Consider the following 17,107-nt stretch of genomic DNA (forward strand, 5'->3'; position numbering starts at 1 on the left):
CACGTCTGTGCCGCTGCTGCAGCCTTCATGGACTGTCGGAAATATGGGGTATCACCCTACATGTCGAATACTTTTTAAACTGCATCATCTAAATTGCCCACTTACAAAATACACAAAAGAATTTCCCAAAATTAACTACTTACTCTATATCTGTACAGTGGTGCAGGGAACGATACAACTTATCATATACATGTTCGTTATTTCATTTACATTTTACAGTTGCATTCTTCGGTCATCGCACCAATATATTACTTAATGTGCACTAAGCAGCTATACAAAGCCTTCAACTGCCTTGTAACACCAATGTAATAACAGCTGGACAGGAAAGTGCAACTACTGCTGGTATGAAGTTTTCTTTTCTTTCTTTTTATTCTTTGAACTGATTGTTTTACATTGTACACAAAAAAAATTTGCACTCATCTAAGGCTGATCTCATCACCTCATAACTGGGCATCCATATTTGTCAGTTAATACAATGCACTTGTAAAATTCTCACCACACTAAAAGTAGAATGTAAGACAATCAGTTGTGTGCAAGAAGCAAACAAGTTTAAAAAAAGAAACAGCAATTCCTTAAGAAAAAACAGCTCCCTCTCAAAATATATAAATATGCATTTAATGCGAAATCCCATAAAGCAACCATTGTCTGGATACATTTCATAGTCAATTTAAATCAAAACTCAATTCAATAAAATATTTGAGGTACTGCAGTTGTTGATCTGTTCTGATCAGGTAAGTGCTTATGACAGCATGTGCCTACAAAACACAGACGAGTGACTATGTTTTGTGAAACAGTAATTGTCCATACTTCTCCACCAATGCCTTTAAATAAAACTAGAAGGGTGCAAAGTTATACGACTTTAAGTCAAAGGCCTCTGCTGTGAGATGGGATATGATCATGTCATCTATGATCTGTGTTTATTCAGCTTCATTGAAACAGAAACACTCGATCTGCGATCCTCCCGCTCCCTTTCAGCACCATCCTGTCCTCGTACACGGACACCGTGCCAAAGGCGTCGCTGTCAGGCGGAGTCTCAATCACCCCCTCCAACGTCAGGTAGTGCACGCCAGTGTCTTTGTCCTGGCAGTATCCGCCGTCGTGGTCGTGGCCCGCCATGAAACACACCACACTGCTGTGGGACTTTATGATGTCCAAGACCTTGTCGAAGTTCCATGCGAGGCAGATGGGATCTGTGGATTGGGGGTGGACAGGGAGGTGACCTGCGGGAAGGGAATAATAATCAATAATCAATGGTTGCCAGGTTCTGATTCAGTCTTCAGCATCACATTGACAATTTGGTTTAAGCTTACATTATTGATTTCAGACTCAAAGACCAAAGACCAAACTTTCTGGAGGTCTTGATGACATAATAAACTCAAATTACACTTAGTAGAGCACATACATCTGCAAAGGCCCAACAGTCCACCTTAAATTCTATGAAGCTGCACCACATTTCACACACTCAGTTCCCTTTTGTCATTGGGACCCGTGAATTATTCCTTGGGAAAACCGTGCGAATGCTAGCTAATGCCTCATCTCACAGTGGTAAAGAAAATGAAATATAATCCTCTGACCCACTCTCTGTTAAAGAGTCACATTCAAATTTAACAGGTTCTTTCTTGAAACAGTCCACATTGTTCCACAGAGTTTTATGTAATGTGGCTTACACACAAACAAACCAACAAATTAACGGATACGGGTGAAAACATAACCTTGGTGTAACCCAGGAATAACAAATAATCAGATTTTCAGGAAAACAAAAGATTTTACTTACTGATAATAGTGACTCTCTCCTTCTTCTCATCAGCCGACGACAGCACAGACTCTAGCCAGTCCAGCTGGTCCTTACTGAAGCCACCGTTGAACATGGTAAATCTCCTCTCTAGGCCCTCCACCACTGAAACAACATAGAAACATATAGTGATACAATAACAGAATGGAAGCTGACTGCCACGTCACAAAAGCAAGCCAATTTCAGGGGCTGCATCCTTCCAAGGACATAGTCTTGACCGAGTAGGCTGCAATGGCTGAGCTAAAAGGATAGGGTTTAGTGTATGGAGGATTTCCTATTACTAATGTAGTGGCCGGCTAGGGCCAGGTGTGGCGCACTGTTTATATGATGTGATGTTACACGTGAAGAAGAGTCTCAATAAAGTTGTCGAGTTACATCCTGATCGTTGTGTCCTTGAGTACCAAATATACAGGAACAATACATGGTGTCAGAAGCTAATAACCCGCGACAGACAGAGTCTAGTGGTACAGACAACTAGTTGGAGTAGTTTAACGGTGTGGAGAGTGAAGACGGTGACATCCGGAGCTAGAGGAAAGTTTGACGGTGAAAGCTAACAACAAGCTAGCGGTAAACTACTCGCACACAGCATGGATTACCTTCTTACCATCCCACCACCGGGACCCTTCGACTTCGAGCCAAGCTCATAGCCCGCATGGATAAAAAGATTCGAACGCTTCAGGCTTGCCTCTGGATTGAAAGAAAAAGACAAAGCCTACCAGGTCAATTCTCTCATCTACACAATGGGTGATAAAGCTGACGATATCCTGAGCTCGTTGCAGTTGGCTGAGGATAAACAAAATGACTATGACGAGGTGAAAAATGCTTTTGATAGACATTTTGTAGGCGTGCATAACGTAATATTTGAACGAGCCAAGTTTAATAAAAGAAATCAGGAAGTTGGCGAATCTGCAGAGAACTTTATCACAGCAGTGCACAAGTTAGCAGAACATTGCAAATATGGAGCCTTGCGGGAAGAGTTGATCCGAGACAGGATTGTTGTCGGGATAAGTGATCTGAAATTATCTGAAAAAATGCAGCTCAACCCAAAATTGGATTTAGCTACAGCCATAGTTCAAGTGAGGCAGCAAGAAGAGGTGAAAAAGCAGCAAGTTGTTCTCCGGTCAGCCGACTCACCGGAGCAAATAGATACAATGTCTTACAATAGCAAGAGACATGCTTACAGGAACAATTCTGCTCAACGTGTTGGCCGTTTTCAGCCTCAGCATGCTTCAACCAACCCAAAGCAGTGTGGGAAGTGTGGCAAAACCCCTACACATGTATGGACTGAATGCCCAGCAAAAGATGCTGAATGTAGAAAATGTCGAAAGAGGGGACACTTGGCATCTGTGTGCAGATCAGCTCTAAACCTGGAATCCATTGAGGAGGATTATGTGGCGGCTTATTTGGGAGCTGTTGACCATCCACAGTCAACTACATGGACTGAAATGCTTACCATGAATGGTGGCCCGATGTGCTTTAAAGTGGACACAGGGGCATCTGTGACTGCCATCCCAGAAACAGAATACACACAAGAGAAATACGGCAGCTACACAGTGACACACAGACCTCTGCTGGGCCCCGCCAGTCAACCTCTGGATGTAAAAGGGCTAGTGCATGCTGTCATTCAGAGAGGCGACAGAAAAATTGAGGAGGAGGTGTTCATCGTGAAAGACCTGACCACACCCTTATTGGGCCTGCCAGCCATTCGCAGACTGCAGATGATTCCTCAGCTCCACAGCATAGACAATGCAGAGACACACTTCCGCTCAACCTACGCAGATGTCTTTACAGGGCTAGGTAAACTTAAAGGTGAATATAAAATTAAGCTGAAAGACAATGCACCACCCTATGCCCTCTCCGCCCCATGACGTGTAGCCATCCCACTCCGGGCCAAAGTTAAAGAGGAACTAGACCAGATGGAGACAATGGAGGTCATAGCCCGTGTTGAAGAACCAAGTGAATGGTGCGCAGGCATGGTCCCTATTGTGAAAACGTCTGGGAAACTACGCATCTGCGTAGATTTAACTCATTTGAACGAGAGCGTCATCAGAGAGAGACACATCTTACCGGCAGTGGATGAGACGCTGGCCAAGCTGGAAGGTGCCAGAGTCTTCACAAAGCTTGACGCGACATCAGGCTTTTGGCAAGTACCACTCCATCAAGACTCAATGCTGTTGACCACGTTCATCACACCAGAGGGCCGATACTACTTCAAGAGGTTACCCTTTGGTATATCATCGGCCCCTGAGCACTTTCAAAAGAGGATTTCCCAGCTGATTGATGGCATTGACGGGGTGCTGTGTCATGCTGATGATGTCCTCATCACAGGAAAGGACCGGGCAGAACACGACGATAGGCTGCACAGGGTGCTACAGAAATTCAGAGAGTCTGGGCTCACTCTGAATGAAAAATGCCAGTTTGCACTGACAGAAGTCCGTTTCCTGGGCCATGTCATAAACTCCCAGGGCATCAGAGCAGACCCGGATAAAATAAAGGCGATCCGTGACATGCCTGAGCCGAAGGATGTGGCAGATGTTCGCCGTTTCATGGGCATGGTGAACTTTGTAGGAAAATTTTCACCACGCCTGCCTGATTTGACAAAGCCCATCCGCGACCTGTTGAAGACAGAGAACTGCTGGACATGGGGAGCACCACAACAGAAAGCGTTCCTGGACACTAAGAAAGAATTAGCGTCAGAGACTGTGTTAGCCCAATACAGCCCAAACCATGAAACCATGGTGTCAGCCGATGCCTCTTCGTATGGACTAGGAGGTGTCTTAACACAAAAACAGCTAGGTGGTGAGTGGAGACCTGTCGTCTTCATTTCAAGAAGTTTGACCAAAGCCGAGTCGAGATATGCTCAAATAGAAAAGGAGGCTTTAGCTACGACCTGGGCATGTGAGCGCCTGCGCGGATACTTGAGCGGCCTAGATTTTACCATAAGAACAGATCACAAGCCACTCATAACACTCCTGAAGTCCAGAGCACTGGATGACCTTCCGCAGAGGATTATCAGATTCAGATTAAGGCTGCTCAGATTCAATTTCAACATTATCCATGTCCCAGGTAAAAACCTGATAACAGCTGATGCTCTGTCCAGAGCACCTCTTCCAGCCACAGCCACAGCCACAGCCACAGAGGATGAGCAAGACCTGGAAAAGGAATGCAAAGCTTACTTGGACAGTGTAGTAGAAAGCCTGCCAGCCACACCGACAAAGCTGGAACAAATTAAGAGCGCACAAACCTCTGACAACATCTGCAGACGTCTCAGTCGATACATTGCGAACGGCTGGCCGGAACACAGACGAGATGTACACGAGTTGCTGTTGCCCTACTGGCCTGAAAGGTCAGTCCTGTATGAAGGAGGAGGACTGCTCATGAAAGGTGAGAGACTCCTAATCCCTGAACACATGAGACCTGACATCCTACAGAGACTTCACCAGGGACATCAGGGTATCAACAAATGCCTAGCTAGGGCTAGAGAATCAGTCTGGTGGCCAGGCATCACGTCTGTTGTAAAGCACATGGTCGAGAGATGCGAGATTTGTGCACGTGAAGCTCAATCACCTGTCGAGCCGCTGCTCACAACCGACCTCCCGAACAGACCATGGCAGAGGGTGGCAGCAGATCTTTTCCAATGGCAGAATGGGAACTATTTAGTCATGATAGACTACTTCTCTCGCTATATTGAAGTTTGCACCCTACCTGGAGGTACAACAGCTAAACAGACCATTGCAAGATTTAAAGCTGTGTTTGCTAGGTATGGATGCCCAGAAGTGCTCGTCACGGACAACGGTCCCCAGTTTTCCTGTCATGAATTCTCTCAGTTTGCAAGAGATTATGACTTTACACATGTGACGAGCAGCCCCCGTTATCCCCGCAGCAATGGGGAGGCTGAACGGGCCGTCAGAACTGTTAAATCTCTCTTAGAGAAAGAGGGAGATTTCCACAAAGCTCTGCTGGCCTACAGGTCTACTCCATTGGCACACGGGACCTCCCCAGCACAACTACTGATGGGGAGGAGAATCAGAACACCAGTCCCGGTGTCACCGCTGCAGCTACAAACACAGTGGCCTGATCTCAAAGAATTCAGAGAAAAGGACACTGCGTTGAAACTGCGACAGCAACAAACCTTCAACCGGAGACACCGCACTCAAACCCTGCCACCTCTTCAGTCTGGACAGCAGGTGTGGATCGGACCCACACGCACCAGAGGGAGAGTCGTGGGCCATGCACCTACACCACGTTCATATGAGGTAGAGACACCGGACGGAGGACGGCTGCGACGCAACCGTGCACACCTCAGGGAAGTTCCAGTGCCCTCAACATCAGGTGACATGTCAATGACTAGATCAGGGAGACTTTCTATGGCTCCGGAAAGACTGGACCTTTGAACATTACACACACACCTACACACATTACGAAGGACAGAAAAGAATAACATGAAAAGATGTTAAAACAAATGAAAAGTCATAATGTTCTGTTGGAAGAGTGAAATGTCTAGTTGAAAAGCTGTGTTCTGAGTTGATGCATCTAGTGAGTAATCCCATACAATAGCACAGTAAAGTATAATATCTTCTGTTAGTTTCTCAGTTCAGACTTATAAGTTTTAATAAGGATTTGAGTAAATTCCTGAGATTATAAGATACGTTAGGAAACTAAAGTAGCTATATTGTTGAATGCACTTTGTCATCTTGAGGTTCTGACAAAGAAGTTAAACGTTCATCTAAAAGGGGGAGATGTAGTGGCCGGCTAGGGCCAGGTGTGACGCACTGTTTATATGATGTGATGTTACACGTGAAGAAGAGTCTCAATAAAGTTGTCGAGTTACATCCTGATCGTTGTGTCCTTGAGTACCAAATATACAGGAACAATACAACTAACATTTGTTTGAACCGCTCTTACAGTGGCATCATTAGCTACTTTGAGCCCTTGCCCTTGCTGCAGCTCAGTAGCCCACATAGCTAGCTTGTTAGCTTTGCCACCAGCGCAGAATGAATCCTCGCCCAAGAGGGATCCACCAATTAGCTCTTTTATGGCTTGGGAATGAAAGGACACGTATGAAGGAGTCTTCGAAATATTATTATATATGATACAAGGTGTACGATTTTAGAAGAAGTTAAAATAAACTTTTATTTATCTATAAGAAAACTTCACGGGACACCTTTGACTTTTCGAGAGGACTTGATGGCCACAATTGAGTTAGTGAGTTAGGGATCATAGTAAATGATCAACCAGAGTGCAACAGTACTACAATAGTACAGATAAAGTAAGAGTCAGTGAACTGTTTCAAAATGTCTATTACATGACAATATGTTATAATACAACCTCACTTTATGAAACCAAACAACTGGCCATAAGAGACTATGGTTTCAAAAATAAAACCACTGATTTTAACAAATAAAGCAGGAAAATCATATATAATTCTCATCAACTTTTCTTTTGAAAAATGAAGACTATGTTATATTTCTCCGGAGAAGTAAAAAAATAGTGTTGCTTTGCAGCCCGGATCGAGAAGAACCTAATTGGTCAACTTTACTCTGTGCAATTTGAATCTGCCAATCACGTTTAGTTAATTCGCCCTGTCAGAATTTCCAAATTTCTGAATTGCTGGTCGGACAGAAGGTCTCTGGTTCGTCTCTGGTTCGACTCCACGGAGAGACAACAAAAGACGAACCTGGATTGATCTGTCCAAAAATCCAAGAGTCTCCCTACCCTGTTTAGTGCCCCTAAACAAGGCACCTTACTCCCCCAACATCTGCTCCCCGAGCGCCGTACATGGTCGCTCACTGCTCTGTGTGTCCTGCACCAGATGGGTCAAAAGCAGAAGTTAAATTTCCCTACCTGCATGGTGTGCCTTTGCATGTCTGTGCATGTGTTTGGGACTAATAAATGCATCTTTATCTTAATCTTTTGAATTGCTGCATCGTCCATTCACAGCTTCTGTACTGAGACACATCACCTGCACAAGTGCTTCATTGCAGGCATAAAAAGGTTCAGTGGCACTAGTCTGTGCTTGGCAATTGTAAAAATCTCAAAAATAACAATAATGATTTTTAGTATTCTTGTTGTTGTTTTTATTATGCCGCAGCTTGGTTGAATTTCCTATTGGGGAGTGTTCTGTAAAACGTGGGAAAAGTGTCAACACTCAAGTGCACTGTTTTGAAAAGTGGCTCAACCCAAATTTCTAATAGCCCCCTAATTTTAAGAAGTCTAGATCCGGGTCCGGCTTTGTCTTCTGAATATTATGATATATTACAAAGAAAAAGTGAAAGTGAAGTCACTTAAAAGTGAATATGTATTAGGTATCACACTAGGGCTATGGCCAAAAATGAAGTGAAGATTGTGGTTTTATACAATGAAAAATACTCTATAAACAGCACAACATTATACAAATGTAATATCAATATGTTATACATCCTCACTGTCCACAAGGCAAAACAATATAGATATATATTGGACCTTTGTTTCATTGCTACTGATGGAAATTATATGTCGATTATTATGTTGTTGCTGTTTTTTGCCGAGCCCTATATCACACTGACCCTTAATTATTCAAATTATGTTATGAAAGTGAAAGTGACCTGTGATGTCATCAGGGCAGTGTACCTGGGGGGCAGTTCAGGTCCTCGTTGTTGTTGTGCTGTCTGATCACATCCCTCGCTCCCCTGTACTCCTCACTGGACTCCTCTCTGCCCAGCAGGCTCACGTCGTAGGCGTCCAGCACGACGAAGGTGAAGCCGGGGAGCGGGCTGAATCGGTAGGCGTAGATATCGGGAGCAGCCCGATCCGCGCTCAGGCTGCCCGCCGGCTCCTCGGCGTCAGTGTCGGGGGGGGTCGTGTTGAGCCTGGAGCTCAGCAGCGCCCTCCTGCTGAAGTTATAAAACTCGTGGTTGCCCCACACATGGTGTACCTCCAGGGGGCCGGAGCCGAACGCCCTCAGCACCGTGTCCAGCGCCCGGTCCGAGGCGCCGCGGCCCTTGTTGAAGCCGTCGATGATGTCCCCGAGCTGGAGGACGAACCGCGGCGCCACGGCCGAGTCCGACCAACTCTGCTGGGCGTTCCTCAGCAGCTGGAGGCTGCTGCGGTAGTAGCGCCGCCTCGACCGGGTGAAGTTGTAGCCGTCGTCGATGTCCGCGTACTGGATATCAGCGATCACACCGAACGTGAACAGAGGCGGTTGTTGCTGATCGTCCATTCTCCAGCGTGTGTTCAGAAGAAGTGACGTCCTGGGGCGTGTACAGCATGTTCCGACCAAACGGGATGTGTAGCGTGACAACCTGCACACATGATGAAATCCTGCCAGCTCACTTTGTTCCGTCGGCCCATTTAGTGACTGAACACAAACCAACATGCACGGCGGTGACCTGACAAGTTCAACCGCACAACCTTGAATACTACAAAATAAAAGCAGCGACCTCCGCTTATAATCTTCAAAATAACAACACTAACAAGAATCCAACTTCCCTGCCTCCGTTAAAAGGAAAGCAAAATAGATAATAGAGAGATGGGTGGCTGTTAAACTTGTGTCCCAAAAGAAGCCCACGTGCTGTAAATTGGCTGTTTTCTTAATATGCCCGTGCTTCATATGCGGTGGTCCTGGAGGTCAAAACACAAAGACTGTTGTAAATAACAGAAAAAAAATGTCATTGTATTTTCTGTAAACAGTGTTTTGACAGTCAGGGCCCCTGTAGTATAGTCTGATTGTGTGTGTTTCCATTGAGGTCCGCCCGCTTTAGTCTGGTGCCCTCCAGGCTTTATATAATTAAGAACAAGTTAAATTGAACCACTTAAATGTCACTGAGGAAGAGTAATGTTCTTCCTCTTCACACTGCATTATACAGTCTGAGAAGCAAATGGTGTCCATCCAGGATAGTTTCAGCTGAGAGTGAAATATTAAATTTGTCACCATTTGATCTGTCGTATAAAAGGCATCAAATACAAAGGCTCAACAGATTGTGCTTACATATTGATTAGTTTATTTATGACTCCAACACAGGCTGAAACATGCAGGATACACTGTTGATCACGCGGATCACATCTCTTCAGCCCATTCTAGCGAAGCTGTATCTCTGTCCCCAGCTGAAAAAAAAGACACACTTGAGTATACACTTACATGGTCACTTATTTTGTATTCTCATTCACCACTTTCAGATCTCATTTGATCCCTCGGCTTCTGCAGTTCTGCATTTGAAGCATTTCAGGCATTTGAGCAACAAGACTTTAAACTATACACTTACATTCACGCTCAAGTTGAATTTTGTTCCCGCAAAAAAAATATATGTTGTTTTATGCCCAAGAAAATATATTTTGACATTAGACTAATATATAAAATATGAAATATTGAAGCTAAGAAAAGTGTACAGAATCCCTTGAAACTATATTTAGATCACATTGTGAGGAAATGCACTTTACACATTTAACAGAATGAACAAGATTTTCTTTTACAAAAATGTATTGGTGGGTAGGAGTCTGCTGAGTAAAACTGTTCTCAGTATTTTAGCATGGCAGTATTTCTCACTGCCATTTTGATTTGATAAGGTTCACCTGTCTCGTTGGTGATGCTCTTGGGAACCCACTTGAGGGTGGTGGGGGGCCCCGAATCGCCCCACTCCATGTCAGATAGATCCTGTCAAGAGGGGAGGTTAGAAAAACATTCAAATCTTCAGCTGAACAAGGGTGAGCCTGAAAACATTTGAAAACGTCAGGCTCAGCAGAAATGAAACATACGGACGCTTGCATCTCAAACACACATCTAGGTTCTCAATGCATCCTGAAGTTTTGCTGTGACCAAAGGTGACCCATCCCATAATGCGTTTGATGTTAAACAGGCTCTTAGAACAGGCCATGGAATGTAAATAACGATGGACAAGTCTCCACTTTCTCCCAAAGCACAAAAATGAAGCTAGCACATCTCCAATACAGGTGCCGCCATCCTGTGCAATGACGTCATATGAAGCCAGTGTCTGTGTAGTAGTGATTGGGTCACAAGGTCCCGCCCATCCACCCACTCGACCAATTTTGAGTCAGGCTTAGCTGTCAATCATTATATACATTACTGTTCTCCTCCATGTTTGAGGCTGGAGGTTCAGTCAACACAGCTGACATGGTCATGCCGTGTCTTAGCATGTCGTGTAAGTGTATGACAAAGTTTGTGTACAGTACAGCAGAAGTAAAATATAAAGTGAAGAAATTAAATTAGTCGACTCAATGAGCTAAAACAATAGGTGAATGTTGCATTACCTCCCCTTTTTCAATTTGGAGGAATTCCCCGTGCTGCTCACATCCAATATCAAACACATACTTCCCCGGGCCGTAGGGCTGCAAAATGAGAACAGAAAGGTAAGGACAAATAAAACCAAGGACAGAGTTACAAAAGTTTTATAGTTTCATTATAGAGTGGATCAAATGACTTTGTGCAATGTGGTATTGGTCACATATACAGACAAGTCTTCACATGTTGCCCATCAGCAGCTTCCCTCGGATGTATGTAGCATTTTCCGCATCATTCAGCTCATTGTTGTGATTTATTTAGTTTCAACCACAATAAAGCTCAGATGACTCTGAATGACTGCTACATGCAACTTTACAATGCAACAATAAGTCACTGCTGTGTTGTGCTGCTCCCAACTGGCAGAAATAATGATTTTATTCTGCTTTACAGCTACATCTCTTTCTTTTTCCCTGAATCAAAAGCTAAAAGTCATGTTGGCACTATAATGGCCTTGTAAGGTTGATACAGCTAGCATGCTAGCAAATTAATGTCTATTCACACATCCTGAAGCCACAGAATTAGACAAGAATAGTACTAAGAAGAGCACATTCAACTCAGTCAGTCGCTTTAAATTGAGTCAAATTACACACTTCACACAAATGTGACAAAAGGTCAAAGAAAGTAAAAACTTATTCCAGGGATTCCAGTCCCTGATCTTTATCATCTTTAGACCATGTTTCCTGGTAATCTATCCAGTAGTTGTTGTATAATCCTGCTAACTAACAGACAAATAAACAAATGCCAATTAAAAAATAACTTCCTTGTTGGAGGTAATTATCATTAATTTGGTGACACCTGGAGACCCTATGTAGTGTCCATTAAGTTACTACATGCTTCTTAAAATGTTGATATAGATATATATGTTATTGCAAATTTTGTCTTGTGTCTAGTGCACAGTGGTTTTATCAGAAATTATTACAGAAAATTGGCTGAAAGATACCAAAGCATTCCATGCATGTGAGGGGAACTGCAGAGTTGAGTGAAACTGACCGATTCACTTTAAAATGGTACAGTTTGGATTAAAAGGGGGGACAATCATTCATGCCCCCGTATGCAGTCTACGGTTCAACTAAAATGTTCCAATTGTTTCTGGTTACTACTGACAAATCAAAACTTTTCACAAAATAAGTCATGAAAACAGAACTTACTTTGTTGTTGGTAAAGTTTCCCTCGTATCTGTGGTTAGAGTGGAGGTACTCTCCCGCTGACTCCATTAAGTTACTACATGCTTCTTAAAATGTTGATATAGATATATATGTTATTGCAAATTTTGTCTTGTGTCTAGTGCACAGTGGTTTTATCAGAAATTATTACAGAAAATTGGCTGAAAGATACCAAAGCATTCCATGCATGTGAGGGGAACTGCAGAGTTGAGTGAAACTGACCGATTCACTTTAAAATGGTACAGTTTGGATTAAAAGGGGGGACAATCATTCATGCCCCCGTATGCAGTCTACGGTTCAACTAAAATGTTCCAATTGTTTCTGGTTACTACTGACAAATCAAAACTTTTCACAAAATAAGTCATGAAAACAGAACTTACTTTGTTGTTGGTAAAGTTTCCCTCGTATCTGTGGTTAGAGTGGAGGTACTCTCCCGCTGACTCCATTTGGCCATTCACCCATGAGCCCCTGTACTTTGAGCCAGTGTCTTGGTAGTGGTAAATGCCCTGACCGTGCCTGGAAATGAGCTGATTTAGTATTGTCCGGGGAAAAAATATGCCTCTATAGTCTATAATTGGATTATATCTGGTAGTTTTGGTTTGTTGCTCTTATTTTAATAGCATTCCAGAGACTTTACAATTGAATTAGGTACTTATTTATATTGTAATGTTGTCATATAATACAGGTGAAACAACACATGTTACTTAGACATAAAAAAAAGTCATCATGTACACATTGTATTGTCAAAAGCTGTAGACTAACCTCATATCACTCAGCCACTCTCCATCATACGTGTCTCCGTTGGCGTAAGTGTAGATACCATGACCTTGTCTCATGTTCTCTACCCAGGAGCCTGACAGACAGAGACAGGCGATGACAAAAGTCAGGTTTTCTATAGCTCTATGTCAGAACTTCAGCTCATAATCTAATCTTTGATAGACACACTGATAATGCAAAAAATCACAATCCGCGTAAAGGGTGTTTTATATACCTTCATATTTAGAGCCATCTGGATAGTAGAAGATGCCCTCTCCATGTTTTAGGTTATTTTTATAGTTTCCCTCATATCTCGCCCCTTTCTGGAAGCGGTATGTCCCCTGAGAGACAAAACATTCAAAGACAGATATGCATTAGTTACGAAAGTGATTATTTCCAAAGTAATGCAATGTTTAAAAAAAAGTAAATTCAAATTGCACTTATGCAGTCTATACTGATATCAAATATAACCATTTTACACATTTGAAGGCTAAAAGGTCTCATGCATCTTGTGGTGTGTTTGCTTTATTGGAAAAAATGTGTGGTTGTTTAATTATCCTTTTCCTCACTGTGAATGGACTGATCGATGTGACTGTTGATGCCATGAGCTGCAAGAATCGACTGTATATTTACTGAATGAGCTCCATGATTACATGTGTACTTAAAGATGTTCTTGTCCTAACTTGGGCGCCAGTTTGTGCTGCGACCTCAGTATTCATTCGATCCCATTTAAACTCAGCCTTGACTTGAGCTGGAGCAGAGCTAGTGGTAGATTTGATTTGGACTTGACAAAGGCAGCTCCAGTTTCATACCTTTCCGCATCTTTTGCCAAACTCATACTGTCCCTGATAATTGTCCCCGTTGGGCAGGATAGCTTTACCGCCTCCATGTCGCTCCCCTGCATCATTTCTCTGCCCTTCGTATTCCTGTCAAAGAAGCAAAAAGACATAAACATGAGTCTCAGAACACACACACTCACAAAACCATAGCTACTTATTGCCTAGCCCGAGCTTTTAGCCTAACGTTAACCTAAACCCAACCTTAAAACATGTTTTCACCTAAAAATGTTATGAGTTAAACAGATTTGGGTCCCCACAACATGAACAATATATAGCCCTTACCCATAACCTTAACCATGACTAATTCATGCCTTACTTTAACCATAACCAAACCACAATTCAAATCTTAACCCTAACTTTAACCAAGTACACATAAATTAAGTGTAGCTTCATTAGGACCGAGCTTAAGTCCCCAGGAGGTGTACTGGTCCTTCCCAGGTCAGTGTTTTAAAGGCCCATAACACTATGATACACAACATGGGTCAAAAGTGACCCGGTTCAGATTTTATTTTCTATATCTTTCCAGTGACTGACTGTCATTATTCAGTATTTCAGGTATTACCCAATGAACTTGTTTTTGCTCATCATAAATCTTTGTTTCATCTTTGTTACTTTTTGAATAAAAATCCTTTTTGTATCATTATTCTTCAAATGCACGACATGGGTCAATGATGACACGTATTCATTCCCTGTGTTATTTCATGCATAGTGTTTCTTTGCTCTCAGTGCTTTGAAATAAATGTATTTTATCATCTAATGTTCTTAGTAGTCATTAAATATCTTGTTTTTGATTACCACAAATCCTTTTTCCTTTCTCATTTTATAAACAAATATACTTTTTGTATTTTTACATTCCTTTTACACACATGGGTCAAACATGACCAATACAGTATGGTTGACATGTTCATAAAGATTACTATATGAAGAACTGGATGATAATGATAATGTAATTTAAACTAAGCTAATCTAAGTATGTTCTCTCACCCCGAGTTTACTGGTATTATCCTCAAACTCATCAGATTCACCATCAGACATTGTTCTGAGTCACTTCTTGTTCAGCCGAGGCTGGCAATTCCTGGTCTGGATTCTGAGTGTGAGATCTCTGATGCTGAGGACCTAGACTATGTTCTACAGGGTCAAGCTGGAGTTGTGGGTGTGTCTGGGAATCCAGCACCCCTAAATGGAGAATGCTCTTTTGATGACTTACCATCAAAGGAGCATTCTCCTAAATCAAGAAAGAGGAATGAATGTATCAAAGAAACACCCAGCTATGCATGACATAACACAGGAAATTAATACGGGTCATTTTTTACCCATGATGTGCATTAGATGGGGTTTGCATAGCTTGTGTATATCAAAGGGTTAAGATATGTAACTAAAAGTACAAACACACACACACAAGTATATTTATAAGTATTATCTCTCACCCCCAGTTTACTGAGTTCATCCTCAAACTCATCAGATCCCACTTCAGACATTGTTCCGAGTCACTTCTTGTTTTAGTTCCGTTTACAGGTACAAGATCAACAAACAACTCTGTGCGCTCCTGATAGTTTACAGTTACCATGACGACGGTGCCTGACACGTGACCAAAGGCTGGTTGGTGAACCCCCGCCCACCCCTGACTACCTGGCCACTGATTGGTTAGATGTAGGCATACAGAGTGGTGGTTGGCTAGAATTAGGGTAAAAACATAAAGATGAGCCAATGGCAGAAATAACTTATTAAACGTTCTACTTGTACTGTTCACTCTAACTGAAAAGCCAAACTTTGCATTTTGAGTTGTGGTTGTAGTTTTCCAACAGTGACTCTCGAGGGCGCTGTAGTCTACGTTTGACTGGCAAAGAAAAGTAGTTATTATAATCCTCCTGTAGGAAAATCACACAGGGAGTTAATGTGGCTCATAGATAGATAGATAGATAGAGAGAGAGAGAGAGAGAGAGAGAGAGAGAGAGAGAAAGAGAGAGAGATATAATATAAATAAAACTCCTCGACCTTTGCCCTCACCACCAGGAGTCTGCCCTCCACCACCGCCTCCACTTCTAAAGACTCCGGTGCCAAGCTCCTGGAGAAGATGATGCCCACCCCCCCCCCCCCCCCCCCCCCACTGGTTGTGCTTAGGTGGCTCAGGACCACCTGCCCCTCCCACTCTCTTTTCCAGTCATTCTCATTATTAATGTCACTATGTGTTTCTTGTAGGAACATCACTTCAGTCCCTTTCAGCTTTAATTGCTGGAACATCAGAGACCTCTTCACAGCGTCTCTGGCTCCGTTAACGTTCAAAGAACTGATGTTTAAAAGACTCATAATGAAAAATATAAAAAACCCACAAAAAAACAGGACTGATTTGTAATCAGGATGCACTTTATTCATCATAATCATCATCATTGTTTTTATCCTGTCTAATTTTCTGAACAATTTTCTTGAGTCTGTATATCTCCTGGTCAGTGAAACCTCCTCTGCCTTTGCTGCTCATGTGCAGCCGGGCAGAGTTTGAAAACTGCTCTTTATCAGAGAAATAATCCTCCAATTTCAAACCCTTCATGTTCTTTGTTTTCTGGAGAAACACTTTCATCTTCCCCGCACTGTAGCTTCTTGAGCTCTTCTGGCTTCCTGTCTTGAAGTCGGAGGATTCACTGTCAGCAGAGTCGGTCTCCATGTTAGACTCAGACTCTCCTGCTCCTCTCCCTCCTTTCTTCACTGTCCCTTTCTTAGCTTTTGAGGTTCCACTGTCGCTCCTGGTTTTTCTTCTAAGACGAGGAACTTTAAGCGCCTCCTCGTCCCTCTGCATATCAATATCACTTACTCGGCCTGTCTCCTCCTGTCTTTCCTCACTCACCTGATTTGCCTGTTGGACCACCTCTGTCCCCTCTTGTCTTTCCTTGCTCACCTGCTCTGCCTGTTGGACAACCTCTGTCCCCTCTCGTCTTTCCTCGCTCACCTGATCTGCCTGTTGGACAACCTCTGTCCCCTCTTGTCCTTCCTCACTCACCGGAACCTCCTTCGGGATCCCCCCTGTCCCTTCTTCATTCAACTGACCCTCCTTTGGGATCTCCCCTGTCCCCTCCTCATTCGCCTGAACCTCCTGTTGGACTCCACTTGTCCCCTCCTGTCTCTCCTCACTCACCTGACGCTCCTGCTGAACCCCCCCTGTCCCCTCCTGTTGTTCCTGAGTGTCAGCTGTTTTATTTCTCTGAGGACACCCTTTAGCTTGGTGTCCTTCTTTTCCACAGCTGAAACACTTTGTGTTATTTGAAGACACAAATATGACATAATCAAACTC

The 17,107-nt window shown here is 43.2% G+C and overlaps 2 protein-coding genes across 2 annotated transcripts; both read right to left on the reverse strand.

The window, feature by feature from the left end:
* Positions 1–345: 345 nt before the first annotated feature.
* Positions 346–9,172, reverse strand: adprm (ADP-ribose/CDP-alcohol diphosphatase, manganese-dependent). The gene is made up of 3 exons (XM_062414146.1): positions 8,402–9,172; positions 1,775–1,897; positions 346–1,220 (listed from the first exon to the last, which is right to left on the reverse strand). The coding sequence occupies exons 1-3, from the start codon at positions 9,144–9,146 to the stop codon at positions 928–930; spliced, it is 1,161 nt and encodes a 386-aa protein (XP_062270130.1). The 5' UTR covers positions 9,147–9,172; the 3' UTR covers positions 346–927.
* Positions 9,173–9,754: 582 nt separating this feature from the next.
* Positions 9,755–15,387, reverse strand: rsph1 (radial spoke head component 1). Its single transcript, XM_062414157.1, has 8 exons — positions 15,252–15,387; positions 13,798–13,911; positions 13,221–13,326; positions 12,992–13,082; positions 12,610–12,745; positions 11,036–11,113; positions 10,340–10,421; positions 9,755–9,874 (listed from the first exon to the last, which is right to left on the reverse strand). The coding sequence occupies exons 1-8, from the start codon at positions 15,300–15,302 to the stop codon at positions 9,828–9,830; spliced, it is 705 nt and encodes a 234-aa protein (XP_062270141.1). The 5' UTR covers positions 15,303–15,387; the 3' UTR covers positions 9,755–9,827.
* Positions 15,388–17,107: the final 1,720 nt, after the last annotated feature.

This window comes from Platichthys flesus, chromosome 20 (assembly GCF_949316205.1).
Source record: "Platichthys flesus chromosome 20, fPlaFle2.1, whole genome shotgun sequence".
In the NCBI taxonomy this organism is placed as follows: domain Eukaryota; kingdom Metazoa; phylum Chordata; class Actinopteri; order Pleuronectiformes; family Pleuronectidae; genus Platichthys; species Platichthys flesus.

What these genes read in the sequence shown, in the direction of transcription:
- adprm (XM_062414146.1), bottom strand. Translation starts at nt 9,146, where the DNA reads ATGTTGGTTTGTGTTCAGTCACTAAATGGGCCGACGGAACAAAGTGAG. An exon ending in GGACCTGAACTGCCCCCCAG is followed by an intron (nt 1,898 to 8,401) that starts GTACACTGCCCT and finishes ATGTTGTTTCAG; the next exon opens with TGGTGGAGGGCCTAGAGAGG. An exon ending in GGAGAGAGTCACTATTATCA is followed by an intron (nt 1,221 to 1,774) that starts GTAAGTAAAATC and finishes CCCTTCCCGCAG; the next exon opens with GTCACCTCCCTGTCCACCCC.
- rsph1 (XM_062414157.1), bottom strand. Translation starts at nt 15,302, where the DNA reads ATGTCTGAAGTGGGATCTGATGAGTTTGAGGATGAACTCAGTAAACTG. An exon ending in TTGGCAAAAGATGCGGAAAG is followed by an intron (nt 13,327 to 13,797) that starts GTATGAAACTGG and finishes TTTGTCTCTCAG; the next exon opens with GGGACATACCGCTTCCAGAA. An exon ending in GAAACTTTACCAACAACAAA is followed by an intron (nt 11,114 to 12,609) that starts GTAAGTTCTGTT and finishes CTCATTTTGCAG; the next exon opens with CCCTACGGCCCGGGGAAGTA.